This window comes from Sesamum indicum, linkage group LG12 (genome assembly GCF_026168435.1).
Source record: "Sesamum indicum cultivar Baizhima isolate 11 linkage group LG12, ASM2616843v1, whole genome shotgun sequence".
NCBI classification, from domain to species: domain Eukaryota; kingdom Viridiplantae; phylum Streptophyta; class Magnoliopsida; order Lamiales; family Pedaliaceae; genus Sesamum; species Sesamum indicum.
The window spans coordinates 4,301,952-4,317,856 of NC_142668.1; the positions used below are offsets into that span (position 1 = coordinate 4,301,952).

At 42.7% G+C, this 15,905-nt stretch overlaps 2 protein-coding genes and 1 pseudogene across 14 annotated transcripts in view; 2 read left to right on the forward strand and 1 right to left on the reverse strand.

Moving 5' to 3' along the window:
• LOC105179353 (protein CASP) overlaps positions 1 to 15,905 on the reverse strand; it is a 70,810-nt gene that overhangs the window by 40,594 nt on the left and 14,311 nt on the right. For 4 of the 13 annotated variants that reach the window (XM_088875928.1, XM_088875927.1, XM_088875926.1 and 1 more), the window contains one exon: positions 5,070 to 6,012. The exons of 1 other annotated variant lie outside the window; for it this stretch is intronic. In XM_088875928.1, coding sequence (XP_088732054.1) covers positions 5,835 to 6,012 — 178 coding nt within the window. In that variant the 3' untranslated portion in view covers positions 5,070 to 5,834. 8 more of the 13 variants (XR_016062983.1, XM_011102946.3, XR_016062982.1 and 5 more) reach the window with 7 other exon arrangements.
• On the forward strand, positions 3,575 to 4,909 carry LOC148784656 (25S ribosomal RNA; annotated as a pseudogene).
• Positions 8,710 to 14,091, forward strand: LOC148784657 (uncharacterized). The gene is made up of 9 exons (XM_088875925.1): positions 8,710 to 8,827; positions 9,102 to 9,223; positions 9,837 to 9,944; positions 10,217 to 13,025; positions 13,098 to 13,178; positions 13,266 to 13,340; positions 13,490 to 13,570; positions 13,660 to 13,734; positions 13,815 to 14,091. The coding sequence occupies exons 4-9, from the start codon at positions 10,632 to 10,634 to the stop codon at positions 13,971 to 13,973; spliced, it is 2,865 nt and encodes a 954-aa protein (XP_088732051.1). The 5' UTR covers positions 8,710 to 8,827; positions 9,102 to 9,223; positions 9,837 to 9,944; positions 10,217 to 10,631; the 3' UTR covers positions 13,974 to 14,091.

Genomic DNA, 15,905 nt, shown 5'->3' on the forward strand with positions numbered 1-15,905 from the left:
GTCCTAATCTCTAGGCCAATTTTCATCTGTAGCAGCTCAAGCAAATTAACTCAACACAAACCCGCGCCACACTAGATCGCACCAAAGTTGTCGTAGAGACATCCATCCTGAGAGGCGTCCCCAACAGATGGGCAATGCTGAACAACGCCTCCCGATCAAAAAATTGGATCGACAGCTCCTGCAAATGAACCCACACCGGAACTATCGATGACTCTTGCCTCGGATTAAACGTTAGTGTACAATTAATGACACGCATGGGGAACCCTTCCACAAACAAAATTGACTTCATCCAAAGCTTAAGGTAATCCTCCTCTAGTACAAACTTAATGAAGACATGTGCAACATCAATGGCCCTGATAGAGAATTCCCACGGAATCCATGTGCAAGGATCCAGCGTCGAAGATTTTGCATGGATGGATTGCCATGCGAAAATTTTCCTACCAAGGCATAAAGAAATGGTAAGGATAATCAAGTAATTTTATTAGAAGAAAAGATCAGCACCTTCATCCCCTGATCCCGATAAAGAAAACATCAGCACCTTCGGGTGAAATGAAGATGTCTCAAAAGAACGCCTTCTTCCTTACAATAGCAATTTTCTCCCGAGCAACTGGTGCTCCCCTAGGGTTCCAGATAAAATTCCTGCAAAGTCGATGAATATTCTAATGACCGCTGCTGGAAGTGGGAAAATTTGAAGCCAAAAGCACACCAACTCCTGAATAACTGAGTGAATGAGTTCTAGTCAGCCTGTGAATGATAGGGATTTAGTCGTCCATTGGGATATGCATTTGGCAATCTGGTCCTGAAGCGGTGAATAGTTGGTTACTGAAAGCCGCTGCGCCACTAGGGCAATGCCAAGGTACTGGACAGGCATCTCTCCTCTCACAAACTCTGTCCGAGCGAGAATCCTGTCAAGCTCCTCGTTTTGGATGCCTACTGTAAATATGCATGATTTGGAAGTATTGATGGTGAGGCCGGAGGAATTCTTGAAGTCTTGGAGGCATTCCATCAAGATGTAAATAGATGGAAGGTCGCCTCAGGAGAAAAGCATAATATCAACGACAAAGAGGAGGTGTGTGATCTTCAACTTCTCACCTTTGGGATGGAAGTTAAAGTCAAAAATGGATATTTTCCTCTTGATCAGCCGTGGAAAATATTCCATAATAAGACGGAAGAGGGCTAGTGACATTGGGTCTCCTTGCCTTAGACCTTTCTTCAACGAAAAAAATCCATGGAGGGCCGTTCAAAGCCACTAAAATGGAAGAAGTTGAGACGCATTCCATAATCCATGATATAAAAAGTGGAGAAAGCCATACCCATGGAGCACTCGAGAGAGAAAAGTCCATGAGACTGAGTCGAATGCTTTGCGTAGGTCGACGTTAATAGTACACAAGTGAAACCCGCTTCCTCGAGTACTTCTGCACCATTTCTTAGGCCAAGAAGATGTTGTCTGTGATGTTACGACCCTCAACAAAGGCAGCTTGACAGCAGTCAATGAGGTGCTCCAAAGCAGGGGCGAGCCGGTCTGAGATTATTTTAGTGATGGCCGTGTAGATGACATTAAAGCACGAAATCGGCTGGTAATCCGCTACATAAGTGGAGTAATCTGATTTAGGCACAAGCGCGACAAGAGTGTGGTTGAGTTTGCCATAGCATCTGTCCACTCCTAAAGAAATCCATGACAGCCCTGCATACTTGATCACCCATAATATTCCATACTTTCTTGAAAAAGTATGATGAATATCCGTCTGAGCCAGGTGTCTTGTTGTCACTAATCTGAAAGATGACTTCTTTGACCTCTAGCGGTGTGGCTGCTTTACTAAGGTCCAAGGTATGCTCAGAAGAGAGTTTGGGGCCCTATTAAAACACACCACATCAACCGGGAGGGTGTGAACCTCGGAACAGAGTAATGTGTAGTATGCGACGAACTCTCGGGCAATATCCTTGGCACCAGTGATAATAGACCCGTCCTCTTTAGCGACTGCTAATATGGAGTTCCTAGCAACGTTCATCTTCACCATATCATAGAAGAATTTGCTGTTCTGGTCCACCTTTTTAAGGAAATGGATCTTTGCTTTCTGATACAAGAAGTGTCTTTCGCCCTGACAGAGATGTGGCTGTAGTGCTGGTTGTTAAATGCTTTGACGGAGGCATGCGGCTAGCCTGTTGTTGCAGTTAGTTTGCCGGTAGCAGGTGCAGCAAGCTGTTGGCCGGAGGGCTTGGTGGCCTAGTTAGCGGCATGTGCAGCAGTTGGCTTAGTTTCCTTTGACTTTGCCATGGCAGCTTGCTAAACCAAAGAGAAAACTGTAGCAGTTGCAGCAGCTGTGGCAAACTGTTGTAGCACCAAATGAGAAAACGGTAGGAAGCTTGCAGGTTGCTAGAGGGACTGCTGCAGCAAGTCAAATAAGTCATACTGTGCAGCAACAGTGGAAGCAGTAAAAGCAGACTATGCAGCAAAAAAAAAGGCAGGCTTTTGCTGACCCAGAAACGAAAAGTTCCCACCTACCACCGGAAGCCGAAATTACCCTGAAAAATAGAGGAAACATAGCACCAACAGCAAAATGAACGTTCAACAAGCTTCAGGCCACGAACTGGACTCGTTCATGCAGCAAAATGTCCACAAAACAGCAAGGAATTGGCTATAGCAAACTGAAAGGGGAAAGTCCGACAGAATTTATTACTCACCGATGGTAAAGGGGAACACACGGTGGGTATGAGGACCCCGACCTCTATTTACCCCGAAAAAAAGCATTGTACACTTTGTGCGAACAACGCTCGTCATCATTTTGGCGTCATCCCATGCGGTCGACGGAGTCGATGAGGAATACTACCAGGTTGATCCTGCCAATAGTCATATGCTTATCTCAAAGATTAAGCTACACATGTGCAAGTATGAACTAATTCAGACTGTGAAACTTCAAATGGCTCATTAAATAAGTTACAGTTCATTTGATGGTACTTACTAGTCGGATAACTGTAGTAATTGTAGAGCTAATACATGCAACAAACCCCAACTTCTACAAGGGATGCATTTATTAGATAAAAGGTCGGCAAAATTCTTGCTCTCTCTCAATATCTCTCTCAATTCGAAAATCCAGAATTTGAATTGATGTCCTCTCATTGATTCCTCCTAAATTGTATTGATTTATCCTAAAGATTTTATTTCAATTGGAATTTGGTTATTCACCATGTACGAGGATCCCTGCTAAGCATCCATGGCTGAATGGTTAAAGCGCCCAACTCATAATTGGCGAAATCGTAGGTTCAATTCCTATTGGATGCACGCCAATGGGACCCTCCAATAAGTCTATTGGAATTGGCTCTGTATCAATGGAATCTCATCATCCATACATAACGAATTGGTGTGCTCTGCCCGTTGTTGCGTTGATTCATGATAACTCGACAGATCGAACGACCCTCGTGCCGGCGACACATCATTCAAATTCCTGCCCTATCAACTTTCGATGGTAGGATAGTGGCCTACTATGGTTGTGACGGGTGACAGAGAATTAGGGTTCGATTTCGAAAATGGAGCCTGAGAAACGGCTACCACATCCAAGTAAGGCAGCAGGCGCGCAATTTACCAATCCTGACATGGGGAGGTAGTGACAATAAATAACAATACTGAGCTCTACGAGTCTTGTAATTGGAATGTGTACAATCTAAAACAAAGCATTGTGATGGTCCCTGTGGATGCTCACGCAATGTTATTTCTGCCCAGTGCTCTGAATGTCAAAGTGAAGAAATTCAACCAAGTGCGGGTAAATGGAGGGAGGAACTATGACTCTCTTAAGGTGGCCAAATGCCTCGTCATCTAATTAGAGACGAGCATGAATGTATTAACGAGATTCCCATTGTCCATGTCTACTATCCAGCGAAACCACAGCCAAGGGAATGGGCTTGGTGGAATCAGCGGGGAAAGAAGACCCTGTTGAGCTTGACTCTAGTCCGACTTTGTGAAATCACTTAAGAGTTGTAGGATAAGTGGGAGCCGAAAAGTGAAAGTGAAATACCACTACTTTTAACGTTATTTTACTTATTTTGTGAATCGGAGGCGGGGCATCGCCCCTCCTTTTGGACCCAAGGCACGCTCTGACGGGCTGATCTGGGCGGAATACATTGTCAGGTGGGGAGTTTAGTTGGGGTGGCACATCTGTTAAAAGATAACGTAGGTGTCCTAAGATGAGCTCTACGAAAATAGAAATCTCGTGTGGAATAGAAGGGTAAATGCTCATTTCTATTCTGATTTCCAGTATAAATACATACCGTGAAAGCGTGGCCTAACGATCATTTAGACCTTTAAAATTTGAAGCTAGACGTGTCAGAAAAATTACCACATGGATAACTGGCTTTTGGCAACCAAACATTCATAGTGACTTTGCTATTTCATCCTTCGATGTCGACTCTTTCTACCATTGTGAAGCATAATTCACCAAGTATTTGATTGTTCACACACCAATAGGGAACGTGAGCTGGGTTTAGACCATCGTGAGATAGATTAGTTTTACCCGACTGATGACGTCGTCGCAATAGCAATTAAACCTAGTACGAGAGGAACCATTGATTCGCACAATTGGTCCTCGCGCTTGGTTGAAAAACCAGTGACGCAAAGCCACCATGCGCCGGATTATGACTCAACGCTTCTAAGTTAATATTTGCGCTAAAAGCGACGCATACGCCCACCGTCCGCTTGTCGACCCGCCATAGGGGCCCCAGGGTCCCCAAGGGCACGTGTCGTTAGCCAAACCATCGCGGAAGACGAGCCGCGCGCTGGCCGCCTTGAAATACAATCCCATCAAGCGGCGGGTAGAATCATTTGCAAATGACTTAGATACGCGACAGGGTATTGTAAGCGGTAGAGTGTCACTGCTGCCACGATTAGCTAAAATTCAACCCTTTGTCATTTCGATTTGTTCCTCACGAGGCGCCTTCCCCAACGCGCACCGTGTGGCTAGTAGTCCGCTGACTACTTCTGCAAATCGCAACACATTCCTGCTCGGCATTAACGCATTGCGCTGACAGGAATTACAAAATGGGAGGAATAATCACACGACAGTAAATTGTACACGCAATTTAAGAAAGGAGCTTTTATTTATACTGAAAAATGCATATACAATAAACAACGACGCTAGAGTAAGGGGACCGCCATGAGGGGGACTCTAACACGTCACTAGATCAGGCTTCTTATACTCATTCCCCCATATAATAGGTTTAAAAAGATAAATTCTATTAAAAACAGTAGACATTAAGAAGATTGAAAAATGTACCTCAGGAGGCCTAACATCCCATGAGCAATCTAAACAAAACAAAGCAAAGTAACAAAGAGAAAATAAAGACCAACACTTAAAACTCTAAAATTGCGGAAGTCCAGCGTCTGTCAGCGAAGGTTGATTGGTCAGTCGTGTAGAGCGGTTAAGTGGCCCAAGTGTGCGTTAAAAGTGTAGAGTGCGCAGGCAGCCCGTGACACCCTCCCCCACCTGAGATGACGACGTCTTCGGCTCATGGGAAGCATGATAAGCTTCGACAAGTTGTAGAAACGCCTTGAGTTTCGTCACCCGCTCCCAAGTGTTCTCCTCGCTGTAGCATCCCCTCCATTTTACCAAGTACTCCATTTGGGGTAGACCATGTCGTCATCTGTTCGATCGCTGCCTCCGGAGACCCAAAATCAGTAACCACCCTGTTGCGAATTTCGACAAGTCGTTGAAGGCGTGGAGAATCCCCCTTCTTCGGTTGCCAGTCTCAGATTGATACACCTTTAAGGTAGGCACCATTCACCCATTGCACCCACGACGTGTCTGCCTTGCGGTGAATGTTCCATAATACACGGAAAAGGAAAGCTACGTTCCAAGACTGTATGTACCGAATATCGAGTCCACCTTCCTTGGGATGGCAAATTTTCTTCCAAGCGATCGGTGCCCTCCTAGAGTTCCATAGGAAATTCCTACAAAGTCGGTGGATTTTCTCGATGACCGCCACTGCAAGTGGAAAAACTTGAAACCAAAAGCACTCCACCCCCTGAATAACTTAACGGAAAAACCCATGAAGGGAGCCATTCAAAGCCACTGAAAAAGATGAATTGCAAACGCATTCCATAATCCAAGATATAAACAGTGGGGGAAAACCATACCCGTGAAGTAATCAGGCGAGAAATGTTTATGAGACCGAGTCAAACGCCTTGCGTAGGTCGACGTTGATAGTACATCAAGGTGAAATCCATTTCCTCAAGTACTACCGCACCATTTTTTTAGCTAAGAAAATATTATCCGTGATATTACGGCCTCCAACAAACGTAGCTTGGCATCGGTCAATCAAGTGCTCCAAAGCGGGCGCAAGCCGATCTAAGATGATTTTCGTGATTGCCTTGTAGATGACATTGCAGCACAAAATCGATCGGTAATCCGCAATAGAGGTGGAATGATCTACTTTCGGCACGAGGGCAATGATAGTGTGGTTGAGCTGCCGTAGCATCCGCCCACTCCTAAAGAAATCCAAGACGGCCCTACAAACTTGATCACCCACAATGTTCCATGCTTTCTTGAAAAAGCACGAGAAATATCCATTTGGGCCGGGAACCTTGTTGTCGCTAATATGGAATATGGCATCCTTGACCTCCAACGGTGTGACTGCCCGACAAAGCTCCACGGTATGCTCGGGGGAGAGTATGGGGCCCTATTCAAACACACCATCATTGACAGGGAGGGTGTGAGCCTCGGTGCCCAAGAATGATGTGTAGTAATCGACGAACTCTTGGGCAATATTCTCGGCAGCAGTGATAATAGTCCCGTCCGCCCAAGTGACTGTCCCAATGGAATTCCTTGCGACATTCCTCTTCAGCATGTCGTGGAAGAACTTGGTGTTGCGGTCCCCCTCTTTAAGAAAGTGGATTTTGGCTATCTGATAGAAGAAGTGTCGTGCGGCCTCGTCAAGAAAAACGGCCTTCCTTCTAAGATCTCCCAAAGAGTCTCGGAGCATCACATCTCACAGATTGGATTCAAGTTGACTCTGGGCATCTTGTAGTGCAAGCTCAGCCTCTTTGGCCCTGGTAGAGATGTGGCTGTAGTGCTGCTTGTTGAATATCTTGAGCACGCTTTTAAGTGCTTTCAGTCTCCTACAAAGGCTGAATTGCGGCGTTCCCTCCACGCTCAAGTTCCATCTTGCTTCAACAGTAGCTAAGAAATTATGATCTGCCCACATATTGAAAAAGCGAAATAATTTTGGCTTAGTGGGTGCATAATCAAAGATAGAAATAATACCCGCAGAGTGGTCGGAAAGGCATCCCGATGGGTTGAAATGGGCGTTGCAATGCAAATCGACCTGAAACCATTCATTGTTGTATAAGACCTTATCGACCTTGCACCATACAGGGTTGCTTTCGTTGTTGGAATACCATGTGTAGTAGCAGCCCGTAGTGGGAACATCGAGTAATCCAAGCGCTACACAGCAGTCCACAAAATCCTTAAACTCATACCAAGTCGAGGCCACTCCAAGCTACTTCTCCTCGGGAGATTTCACACAATTGAAATCGCCCATAATAAGTCATGGCATGCTCAGTGCTAGTCCCAAATCAGAAAGCTTCTCCCACATGCTCCTTCTATTGACAACAGATTAAAGACCATATATGTAAATGAGAATAGAAGGAGAGTTGAGAGGACTTATTCATGGCACGGCAGTGGATCACTTGGGGCGATATATCCACGGGATGTAGGTCAATGACTGCCGGGTCCCAAACCACAAGAATGCGTCCGCCGGCGATGGTGTCAAAGTTGTTGGTTTGGCACCATCCCAGAATTGAGCGGCTAAAAATCTTCGGCATAGATGATGCTGCAAGCTGTCTCCAAAATGTCCAAGAAACAAAGCCAGTTATTCTTAATGAGGTGGGCAACCACATTGTGTTTGAGAAGCTAAAGCCCCTCAAGTTCTAAAATCCAATCTTCATGGGGATAAGGGGGGACTCCCCTCCGGCCTGCTTCTTCGATTTGCTGCAGGTCGTTGCAATCTCATCAGTTTTTGTTCCCTGCATTGCGTGTTGCGTGGCCGTCGGGGAATCCGTTGATGAGCACTTTGAATGTGCCGGAGAAGCAACCTCCTTATCCTTAGGCTATGGAGCCTTCATGGTTAGTCGTCCCTATTCCACCTTGCCCGCCGGTGGAGAAGTCGATTGCTGCGCCTCCACTGCCAGCTTGGTTGCGGTAACTGTAGCTTTGCCCTTGTTCCTCCTCTGCACAACCATCCATTTAGCAGGCTTTTTCTTTGCTGCCTCTGCCGGCTTAACAAGTGCAGCAGCAGGGATGGCAGTGGCACAGACAGCTGCGAGGGGGAAGGGCCGGTAGACCTTGGCATGTCTTGCAAGTGCCCAAATCTGTTGCAGGCTGTGCAGAATTTGGGGGTGAATTCGTAAACCACCGGCTACTTTCGGGTTATGCCATTTGGCATAACAAACTCCACTTCGTTGATGAGTTTTTTTAAGGGTTAAAAGCAAAATACCCCCCTGTGTTATTGATAAAGAGCAAATTACCCCCTTGTGTTAAAAAAAAAACGCAAAATACCTCCCTGTCAATTAAATACTGTAGCACACTGCCTCCCTACATGAATTAAATATTGGTGAGAAGGGTAAAAGACGAAAATACCCCTCCTTATATTTGAAAATGCTGACTTTAGTCAAACCTAGGGTTTTCATATTTTTGTTTCTAGCAAGAGAGAAAGAAGCGTGAGAGGCGACTGAGAGGCGACTGAGAGGCGACTAAATCCACTCAAATCCACCACCACCGCCGGCGAAATCCATTCAAACGTCGTTGCCCGCGACTGCAACAACGATTTTCGCTATCTCGAGGTCAGTTTTCTCTATTTCAAGCTCCGATTTCCCTTTCCCTTCGCCAAACGCCGTCGCTCAAAAAATAATCCCGATATGGTCGGATTTTGAAAATCCTTTTTCTGAATACTTTGGTCGCAATTTCCAGCGTGGTATGGCCGAATTTTGGAGTAAGAATCCGGGCTCCTTTGCTTTTCATTTTATTGTAATTGTTGTAATTATTGTTGTATTCCAGCGTGTATATTGCTGTAATTATGCAATATTTTGCTGCTAAACTGTGTGAAATTCGCAGCAGAATGTAGAGAGAAAGTCATTTGGAAAGAATTGAGAGAAAGAAGAGTGTAATTGCAGCAGAAGTGTCTAGCTTTCTGTTCTAGCATTCTTGCCTTTCTAGGGACTTGAGGATTCATCTCAAAGGTACATTTCAACAAACACCTGGTGTCCATTATTTTTTCTTGGGCTTGAACAACTTGTCTTTATTTCTCAATCCCATTACAGAGCATTTTGTGTCGGTGTTTTCTATTTATGAGGCTGCTCTTTTTTTTGTTTGTTCATTTTATTTAGTTTATTTGTGTTTTATTTGTTGTTAAATTCCCTGGCTAATTGTGTTGGCGTACTTTCAGTATTTTAGTTGTTAAATTGTGGGAATTGCTCTGTTAGTATTATGTTGTTTTAAAGATTGTGTCTTTCCCGAAGTACTAGAAAATGGAATGTGAAATTTGTTTGGGTCAAGGATAAAGAAATATTGGGTGTCAATTTTTCTGATTGTGAACTGCAAGGTTTATGTTTTGAGTTATTTGGTCAATCAAGATCTTGCACTGTTCCTGAAGCATTTGTTGTTTCTAATGTTCTTGTGGTGTTTATTAGTGACTTTACCTCGGCAAAAGATGAACTCAGAATTTTCTGCGTAATTTTTTGTTGTGATTTAAGTTGTTTTTCTTTCAATAACAGAAGTGTCTAGGTTTCTATTCTTGATTTATCATAAATATTTTATACAATAACGGCTGGTCCCTTCTACTTTATCTCGCAGTTCACAGTCTAGAGCGGATCTGCTGACACTTGGTTTGGCTGTGACCAATATTTTGAATGGTCTTGTGTGGGAAAAACTGACAAAGCATCTGATTTAGAAGCAGTTAAGGTAGGCATTTCTATCTATACTGTTTTTTTTTTATTCCATTTTGTGGTCCCAAATGTGTTGGGTCTATTTTTTTAGTCAATATATACTTTGATTAAATAATGTTATGCTTTTATTGTTATGTACATGAAAAGCACCCTGTGTCAGGGTTTTGCTTCTTGCTGAAGCATTATTGAATGTTTTTTTATTGTTGGGAAGTTACTGTGCTTTTATTGTTATGGTTTTGCTTCTTGCTGAAGCATATTTTTTTTGTGGTTTGTTTCATTTATGTGCAGATGTTTCAAACACATGACATAAATTTTTGGTGGGGTGGAAAATTTGTAAAACATCCTAAACTTAGTTATGTAGGAGGGCACAAGAAAGTATTTGAGAAATTAGATTTGGATTATTTGGGTTTATATGAATTAGGAGCAATGTATGAACAGTGCGGGGGGAAAAAGTCAGTGCTTAAATTTTATTATAAAGATCCCACTCTACCATTAGAATGGGGCATAAGACAAATTAAAGAAGAATGCCCTGATATTTGTTTGGTTGACCTACAAAATTATCATAAAAACTTGGATGTTCCAGTAAATATTTATGTAGAGGAAGAGGATGTTGAACCTATTCTAGTCGTAGATAGCCAAGGTAATCCAGTTGAAAAGGAGCAGGAAGAAGAAATTAGATGCTTGTTAGATGAAATAGATTTTGATGAATTGGATGGGGATGGGAATGAGAGTGAGGGTGATGGGAGAAAGGACTGTGAGGGGCAGGGGGTGGGGGGGGGATGAGTGTGAGGGTGATGGGAGGAAGGACTGTGAGGGGCAGGGTGTAGAGGGTCAGGGATTGGATGGGGTTGAGATTGAGAGTGTCGACTGTGAGGGGCAGGGGGGTGTGGCATTGGGGGATGATGTACCAATAACTGAAAATGTTGAAATTCCAATTCAAAACAATTCTGAAAAAATGACTGAAAAGGGAAAAAGAAAAATGTATGAAAGATTTTTGAATGAGTCCTCATCGGAATTTGACGATTCATCTGATGAGGATTATGTGCAAGGTAGTGAGGGGAGTGATAGTGAGGCCCCTAGTGTGGTTTTAGAAGATATTGAATGTGAATCTGATGATGATATTTTTCTGTCAAAAAATCCGACAAAAAAAGACTTGATGAAAAAATTGAAAAGAGTGATGCATGACAAAAATAGAAAAAAATTGCCTGAAAGAGTTGAAACTGAAGTTGGAGAAAATGAATGGGCTAGTGATGATGGAAATGAGGATGATTTGGTTAGCTTAGAAGGTAGTGATGATAATGAAAATGAAAAGCACCCTGTTTTTAAAGAATCTGATTCAATGAAAAATGTAAATCTGGTAGTCGGGATGAAATTCCAAAATGCTGCACAGTTTAGGGTGGCCTTGAGGGACTGGTGCATACGGAATGGGGTAGATATTGAATTTTTAAAAAATGAAGCTGCAAGAGTGACTGCAAAATGTAAAGTGGAGGGTTGTGAATGGAGGATCCATGCCTCACCAATACAAGGTGGACCTACATTTCAAATTAAAATAATGAAGGACAAGCATATATGTACAAGAACATATGAAAATAGGCTTGCCAATGCATCTTATCTTGCAAAAAGAATTGAAAATGCAATAAGAGATAATCCCACAATTCCTATTCAGCAATTGAAAAATAGAATTCGATCAAAATGCAATGTGGATGTGAGTAGATTTAAGGTGATGAGAGCCAAAAAAGAAGCTTTACAGAGAATCAGGGGGGATGATGCAAAGCAATACGAATTGTTGTGGGATTACTGTGAAACTGTCAGAAATTGTAATCCAGGGTCTAAGCTCATACTTAAAAAACTGGAAAATTCTGATCCCCCAGTTTTTGATAGAATGTATTTCAGTCTGCATGCTTTAAAGAAGGGGTTTATGGACGGGTGTAGGCCAATCATAGGTCTTGATGGTTGTTTCTTAAAAACTGTTTATGGGGGTCAATTGCTTGTGGCTGTGGGAAGGGATGAAAATGATAAAATGTTCCCAATTGTGATGGCTGTAACACAAGTAGAAAATAGGGACACTTGGGGTTGGTTTGTGAGTGAACTTTTGGATGAAATAGGGGGTTTGGGCACCACAAAATACTCTTTTATTTCTGATAGACAAAAAGGTCTTGTTGAGGCCTTAAAAGATTTGGTGCCAGATGCTGAACATAGATTTTGTTTGAGACACATGTATGAAAATTTCAAAGTGAAATTCAAATCTGTTGAACTGAAAGAATACTTTTGGAGGGCAGCCTCAACTGCAAACAGAAGGGAATTTGAGGGTTTTATGAAAAAAATTGAAGAACTTGATCCAAAAATAAAAGTTGATGTGGAAACAGCTTCTGAATGGCTAAGAAAGATAAATCCACAATATTGGGCAAGATCACATTTTCCAGTTCATAGCAAATGTGATATTTTGGTGAATAACTTGTGCGAAAGCTTCAATAATTACATACTTGAGGCAAGGGACAAACCAATTATAAGTATGTTTGAGTGGATTAGAACAAAATTGATGTCTAGGTTGCAATTGAAAAGAGAGGGAATGGAGAAGTATGGAGGATCAATTTGCCCTAATATCCTAAAGAAGATAAACAAGCAACAACATACTGCAAGAAATTGTTTCATTAGGTGGTGTGGTGGGGGAGAGTATGAAATTGACCACTTCTTGAACAAGTATGTGGTTGACTTAGAGAAGAAAACATGCAGTTGTGGCATGTTTCAATTGACAGGATACCCATGTTGTCATGCTTGTTCAGCAATTGTTTCAAAAAGGGCTAGAATGGATGATTATGTGGATGATTTTTATAAGAAGCCAGTTTACCTCAAAGTGTTACATGCTGTCCTTGGAGCACAAGATTACATAAAAACTAGTTTTCAGCCCTTTAAACCTCCTAAGATTAAAAAGAAAAGGGGCAGACCTAAGAAACTGAGGAGAAAGGGCCCTAATGAGCTGCAGTCAAACACATCAACGCGAAAAGGATTGACGCATACCTGCAGTAAATGCCTTCAAATAGGCCACAACAAGGGCAGCTGCAAGAATGAAATACATCCAAAGTCGAAGTTTTTCAAGGTTTGTGTAAGTTTTTTAATATGTCATATAATAATTTTAATTTGTTATGTAACAAAATTAATTTTTTTGTAGGTAAATGTTGCTGTTCCAGAAGAAATTCCACATGGATCTCAAGCCCCTCCCCCTTTAAGTCAGGAGCAACCAAGTAAAAAGGTAACATCAAGCATGCTCTATGAATTATGCTCTTTCTGTTTTATCCCTTCATTTTTTTTAAACTCATTTTTTTATCACAATTTGCAGGCTACATCAAAAGGAAAAAGAAAAGGCAGCAATGTAGTACAACCACCTGCACCTGCACCAGACTTTGCAACCCAGGTATGTTCTTCTTTATTAAAATACTTTTAAATCAACTTAGCTGCAGCTGCAAGAATGAAATACATCGAAAGTCGAAGTTTTTCAAGGTTTGCGTCAATTTTTTAATATGTCATATAATCTGTTATGTAACAAAATTAATTATTTTTCAGACAAATGTTGTTGTTCCAGTAGAAATTCCACATGGATCTCAAGCCCCTCCCCCTTTAAGCCAGGAGCAACCAAGTAAAAAGGTAACATCAAGCATGTTCAATGAATTATGCTCTTTCTGTTTTATCCCTTCATCGTTTTTCTTAAACTCATTTTTTATCACAATTTGCAGGCTACATCAAAAGAAAAGAGAAAAAACAGCAATGTAGTACAACCACCTGCACCTGCACCTGACTTTGCAACCCAGGTATGTTCTTCTTTATTAAAATACTTTTTAACCAACCCAACTGTAGCAAATATTTTCTAAATTCAAATTTAATATAGCAGCAGGTAGGCTATCAAGGCCCTAGAAATGCATCCTTGTTGGGGAATGATACTCCAGCAGCTTCTTCAATACTTGCAACTAGAAGATATAACAAGAGGCCAACTATTTCACAAGTTTTGGACAAGATGAAAGAGAGACAAAAGAGAAGACAACAACAGTAGTTTAGACGGCATCTTCATCTTGTAAATGGCCTTTTTTTTTGGGTAAATGGCTTTTTTTTGGCTTTTGTAAATGTGAAAAAAACTGTCTATAATATGGCACTCAGTTCTTTTTGTAATGTGGCAGTAACAAAAATATCAAGTTTCAATCCTTTCTAATGGAATTCAATTTTATGTTTATCAATTTTGTTTAGTGTTGATGTTTATTTTTTCTGTACATTTTCAACTTCTATTTCTGAAATTTAAGCATGAGGAATCCGGTCACAAAATGTCAAAAAAGTTAAAATACAGAATGAGGTAGATGACCTTGAGATTTCCTCTGTTTTAGAGAAAAAAAACGTGAGAAACAAGTGGAAGAAGGAGAAATTGCAATAACATATGAGCAAGTTGCTGCACTTTTATTTGAAAAAAATACAGGGGAGTAATTTGCTCGTTACACTAACACAGGGGGGTATTTTGCACTTAATCTCTTTCATTTGATGAAAGAGGAGCAAAATTGTCAAAAAACAACATAAATATGGCCCCCAGTTGCAATATTGGCGCGTGCGCCACACCTTCCACTCGCAAGGGTCCAATTGCTCCAATAAAATTTTCACAGGGAGGTAATTTGGTATTTTTTATATCACAGGGGGGTATCATGCACATTGCCCATATCACAGGGGGGTGCGCTGCATTTTTCCCATTTTTTTTATGCATCGACCTCAACCAAAATACGAGCATACGAGACCCGTTCCATCTTCATAGTCAAAGAGTCCATGGCAATGGGAGTGCCAGGTCTCGAGCCAATTTTGCCAAGGGTGTTCGGATGCCAACATTCGACGGGCAGCGATGGAAGTGGGGCGCATACCGGCGTGAGACTGATGTCGTCCTCCTTGAACTCGAAGCATGCCGGCATATGCTTCAAGAGGAGTAGCCGTCCGTAAACAAAGTATGGACCACCGGTCAGAATACGTTGGTTGTCCTCCTCCCGTGTGAAACGGAAAATCAACTAGCCACTCTCGTGTTGCTGGAAGCTGGCTCCCCATGAATAGGACAGTGCACGGATTGCCTTGAGTCTGGGAAATTTGCCGGCAACGTAGCCGACCAGGCAGAACCCCAATTTGGTTCGAATGTCTAGTAGGTCGTCGGAACCCAAAGTCAGGGGACCATCATCTACTGCGAATTTGTTGAGCTTGTTTTCAGCAGTAAGTTTACGGTTAGCGCTGAAAAGACCCGCGAAAGAGACCGATTTCTTCTCGGCATTTTCGGTCACCGGCAGTTTTTCCTCCGGCCGGTTGTCGGTTGCGTTTGCTGCAACATTATTTGTGATATGGGAGGGAGTGGCCTCCATGTCAGAAATGAATTCATTAAAAGCCAAGGAACTGACCTTGCCGGCAGCGGTGGTGGTGCCCTGCTTGGTGGCCGATTTGGTGGTAGCAGTTTAGGTGGGGTCATCGGCCGTCGGTGACTGGCCGGCTGTCTTTGGCTGACCGGCAGTGGAAGTATCAGCATGTTGCTTTACTTTCTTTGACTTAGCCATTGCAGTATTTCCAGCCAAAATCAGAATGAGCAGTAGTGGCAGTCTGCTGCAGGCCCGAAAACGAAAATCTGTGCAGCAGCAGGCAGCAGGGAAACTGCAGTCTGCACAGCCTGTTTGCAGAGTTTGCAGCGCCCAAAAACAGAAATCCCTTACGTACCTCCGGACAGCTGTTCTTGGCCGGAAAAAATGGAGGAAACGGCCAGCAACATCAGGTAGTTGTTTATGCAGCAAAATGACGATGAAACAGAGAGTTTTTTGCGGCAAAACACTCTCCAAACAACAAGGAAGGTGATGCATCTGCTTGGAGAGGAAAATGACGGTTGGTCTAGCTTCAAACAAATGGGAGAGGCTTACCAGGTGGCAAGACGACCTCAAAACCCCAAAAACGTTCGGTAGAAACGACAAGCATCACAAGG